Source organism: Pecten maximus, unplaced genomic scaffold (genome assembly GCF_902652985.1).
Source record: "Pecten maximus unplaced genomic scaffold, xPecMax1.1, whole genome shotgun sequence".
Lineage (NCBI taxonomy): Eukaryota > Metazoa > Mollusca > Bivalvia > Pectinida > Pectinidae > Pecten > Pecten maximus.
This window is the reverse complement of record NW_022982238.1, coordinates 730-5,071: the sequence shown is the minus strand read 5'-3', so window position 1 is coordinate 5,071 and position 4,342 is coordinate 730. Positions and strand designations below refer to the sequence as shown.

General features: G+C 35.1%; 1 protein-coding gene across 1 annotated transcript; it reads right to left on the bottom strand.

The window, feature by feature from the left end:
- Positions 1-96: 96 nt before the first annotated feature.
- LOC117320428 (tuftelin-interacting protein 11-like) lies at positions 97-4,007 on the bottom strand (the record flags this gene model as incomplete). The annotated part of the gene is made up of 4 exons (XM_033875029.1): positions 97-293; positions 1,151-1,298; positions 2,233-2,355; positions 3,845-4,007. Coding segments are annotated over 4 exons (631 nt in total), but the record flags the coding sequence as incomplete, so codon positions are not given.
- Positions 4,008-4,342: the final 335 nt, after the last annotated feature.

Below are 4,342 nucleotides of genomic sequence, written 5' to 3'. Positions count from 1 at the left end.
ACTTTTGGACAATGTCAGAGGCAAAGCTAGAGACAAGCCAACAGTTTCAGTCTAGGTTTCTTCACCATCAGTTAAAGTCAAACCTTAGGTACTTACAACACTGTAGTCCTAACAAATGGCAGCCATACATCCCAGAGTAGCCTCTGATACACGTCCATGTCCTGACCCCCAGTCAGGGGTCCGGCCGCCAATTTGGTAGTGTAGTCTTCTAGAAGTGCCTTCCACTCTCTCACCGTCTCTAGGCCATGTGTGGGGTTCTTCAGGGGATCCCAGCCAGTAAAATGCTGCTTCATCTAATAATAAAATTAATAATTTAAGCTGGTGCAACATGATGTCTCTATTCCCTCCTTATATCCACAAAATGAAAATAATGTATTTAAAAAAAACAAAAAAAACTGAAAAAACGGTATTTCTATTGGATACAGTTTGCACCTGTGTAAGCATCTTTTGCCAGTACAGGATACCCATGAATAAACTGATAGGGAAGCAATAGCTTCACAATCTGAACCTCAAGCCCAACAGCTTAATTGTTGCCAACTGGCAGAGTGAACATGTCTAACCAATGGGAAAGTAGTTCCGACTAATTTCCCAAAAAAATGTGTCATGAATCATGAATAGAGTATTCTGAGCCAGTTTGATTTCAATAAGACAATATTTTGCCCCTTGAAGGTCTAAATGCTACGAGGCCAGTGACTGAATTTTATAGTTTTTTCATCTGTTATTGAAATATTTATAACAGCAAATGGCTTCATAAATTATGTTTTTGTCATTACTACATATTCCTTTAACTGAATTCTTAAATAATTTGATGAAGTAAATTGACATCTAGATGCAATCTTTTTCTCTAATTTTGGAAAAGAAAATATGAGTTTTAAATCAAATAAATGCTGTAAAACCCATATGATTTTGAGTACGTACTTTGCAAGAAATAGCAATAACTAAGTTCAACTGTCAAAATCCAAGATGGCTGCCTGTTGGCCATTTTGTTTTCCCGATCAGTACCAAAATTTAATACGCACAACAAGGGACCAAGGGGAACCTACATGTGAAATTTGAGATATATCCTTGCAGTACTTCTCTCAAGAAACAAGGATTGTTTACAGACAGACGACGGACCATGGACGTATGACGTTGATGTTGTGCTACTTACCATAGGAAAGACAAGAGCTATGGCTAGAGATGACAAGTCGTACATTCGATACTCTTCATAATAATCTTCTTGGAGTGATTTAAAGATGGCCGCACACTCGGACAAGGACATGGGATCATCACAGCCAGGCTGTGTCCTTTTTTGACACCTGTAACATGATAATCCAGTTATATTCAAATCTAGAGGTTTGTCGAAAACGTCCAACAAATGAAAATTCTAGTTTACCTGTAACATGATAATCCAGTTATATTCAAATCTATAGGTTTGTCGAAAACATCCAACAAATGAAAATTCTAGTTTACCTGTAACATACCTGTAACATTATAATTCATTTATTGTCGAAATCAATAGGTTTGTCGAACCAATGAAAATTTCTAGTTTACTGTAAAAAGAATTATGTGGGCCCTCATTGATTGAAGATATTTTTTAGTTTTATATGAGTCAGTGCAACTTAGCCTCTAACTCAAAAGATTTTGCAATGGAACTGTGTGATATAAATCTCTATGAATTTTCTTTCATATAATTTTTTACCCTTTTGCACCAGATTTTTGGTAAACAACATTTGTATACAGTATATAAACTTTTTGGATTTTATCACAAACATAATGCATTTGCATTAATGGCAACACAATAGCAACCAAAATATCTGAATGTGAAAGAAAGGTGTTTCTTAACAATGAATTCTGAATAAGAATTGGTGATTACTAAAAATTTCCCTATTAAATGGGCACATTTATGGACTGTGGGGAACCGATAAACGAAATCTGAGGATGATTAATGAAAAACTTTCTAATTAAGAAATACCAATAAACAATCTTCAACTGTCAAAATTGAAAATGGCCAAATATTAGCCATTTTGTTTCTGATCAGTCTCAAAATTCAATATGCACAACTAGAGAACCAAGATTAAAATAAAATTCCAGAAAGATCCATGAAAAAATTTCAGACACTTTTATAAATAAATCAGATCCATCAAAACAGCAAGGAAAGGTCATAGTATATGTATACCTTCCTAGAACATAGATTTGTGAAAGAACATAGATTTGTGAAAGCACTGTTGATTTCCATTGTAAATGACTTACATATCTACAATTTCCAGCACTTTTTTCAGCCTGTCCATCAGTTTTTCCTCCTGGTTACAGATTTCATCTAGTCGTTCTTTCTCGTACCTCATGTTTACAATATGATCCTTCAAGTACCGCAATCTAGAGAAGCAAAACACATCAGTTCAAATATGGTCACACTCATGGGGCCCTAGGGTCGTGAAATACATCGGTTCAAATAGGGTCACACTCATGGGGGCATAGGGTCGCAAAATACATCAGTTCAATTATGGTCACACTCATGGGGCCCTAGGGTCGCAAAATACATCAGTTCAAATAGGGTCACACTCATGGGGTCCTTGGGTCATAAAATACATCAGTTTAAATAGGGTCACACTCATGGGGCCCTAGGAATGAAAAAGAAATAATACACTTCTATCTAAATTTGTTGAATTAGATATTTCTTAAAGAAATCATTTCAAATTTTGATTTTGTGAAAATGTAAATAATTACAGTATCTACATATAGTACACATGTATATTGTATATATAATGTTGGAATTAGACACACATTGGGGTCTATGGAATCTAGATTACTGTAAATTTGTGTAAAACCAAATTGTAACAGCTAAGCATATCGTCATATTCACTATTGATATAGAAATGGTAATAGCAAGTGCCATTAGCCAAATCATGACTCAGCAGAATGCATCCAGCACAAAATATAGTTCCCAGTTATATAAGCTTGTGACAACTGCATGAAATTCACTCAACAATGAAATGAAATTCTCAGGAAAGGTTTTCAGGTGACTGTACCCCATTATTTATATATTCAATCATTAGAGGTCATGGACAGAGATGAACTGTTAGAAGCTGTATAATGTCTATAATATTATTACTCTGGCAAAGTTTTACAGAAAAAACTTGATCAATTCTTATCATGCATCTTATCTAATTGTAGACCTTGCTTTTGTCATGTAATTTTCTAAAATGTTGGGTAATTTCGGCAAAATAAGCGAAAAAATCCATGTTTCAGGAAAACCTGTACTGCTTATGTAGATTACATACATACTTTCCACAAAACAACTATGCTGTTATGTTTATGCGGACTTATAGGATGCAATATGGACATTTGTTTGACTAGCTATGTCTACAAAAATATGGGAGGTATTTTAATCATTAAAAAAAATACTCCTATAGGGTACCATTAAGGCATCTGAACATACTAAGAAAACTGTTTTTAAGACAAATAGTTAAACTGTGGAGGTTTTTGTTTTCAGAAATCTGTATTTTTCACCTCAAACTCAGAGACTGAAATATATGTTCAGAGTTCTAAATGACAGTGGATGGACATAAAGACTACTGATGAAGGGTGAACAGAAAAGCCCACTACTATCAAATGATTGGTTGAAATACTGGCATAAAGGGAGCCAGGGAGTATGTGACTATACTGTACAGGGATTTTCCTACAACTGAAAATGGGGGCCAAATCTTGCTAAAATTCCCATTTTGACAATGAAATATTCCTAATTGGCTGTTCATCCAGCACTGACCCCCAATCTATCACTCTTCCTGGTCTGTGTGATACATATCAATGGAATACACAATTTTTTGTAATCTTGGTCAGCTCAAAAAGAAAAAATATCTCATACTTGCGATCATTTTGCATAATATCCTCTTCAGCCATATCTACAAGGAGATTCAGGTTATGGGTCAGCTCTGGTAGGTCAAAGGCTCTCTTCTGATTGGTCAGATTTGGTGCAGGCTCCTCCTCAATTTCAGGTTTGTCATGACGATGACCTATGGCGTGGTAACCTATGGAGATCATAGAAAATAACTATCTTTATATTTCTTGTATTTTGATATGTTTCATCATAGATATTTCTTGCCATGATGAATGGGCTTTAAGAAAACAATGTGAAAGTTTTCTGATAAAGCCCATCTATTATTTCCATCTGAATTTTAACAAGAGGCCCATGGGGCCTGTATCGCTCACCTGGTTGGATTTGACCAAATGTCAAAATAATGTACATGTTCAATTTGTCAATACATATACAAAAATGTACTCTCTGAAAGACCATATGGATTATTTTTACACCATAATGGTGTTTAAAGAAACTAAGTCCCTTAGGGTGGGGAAAACCCCTTTG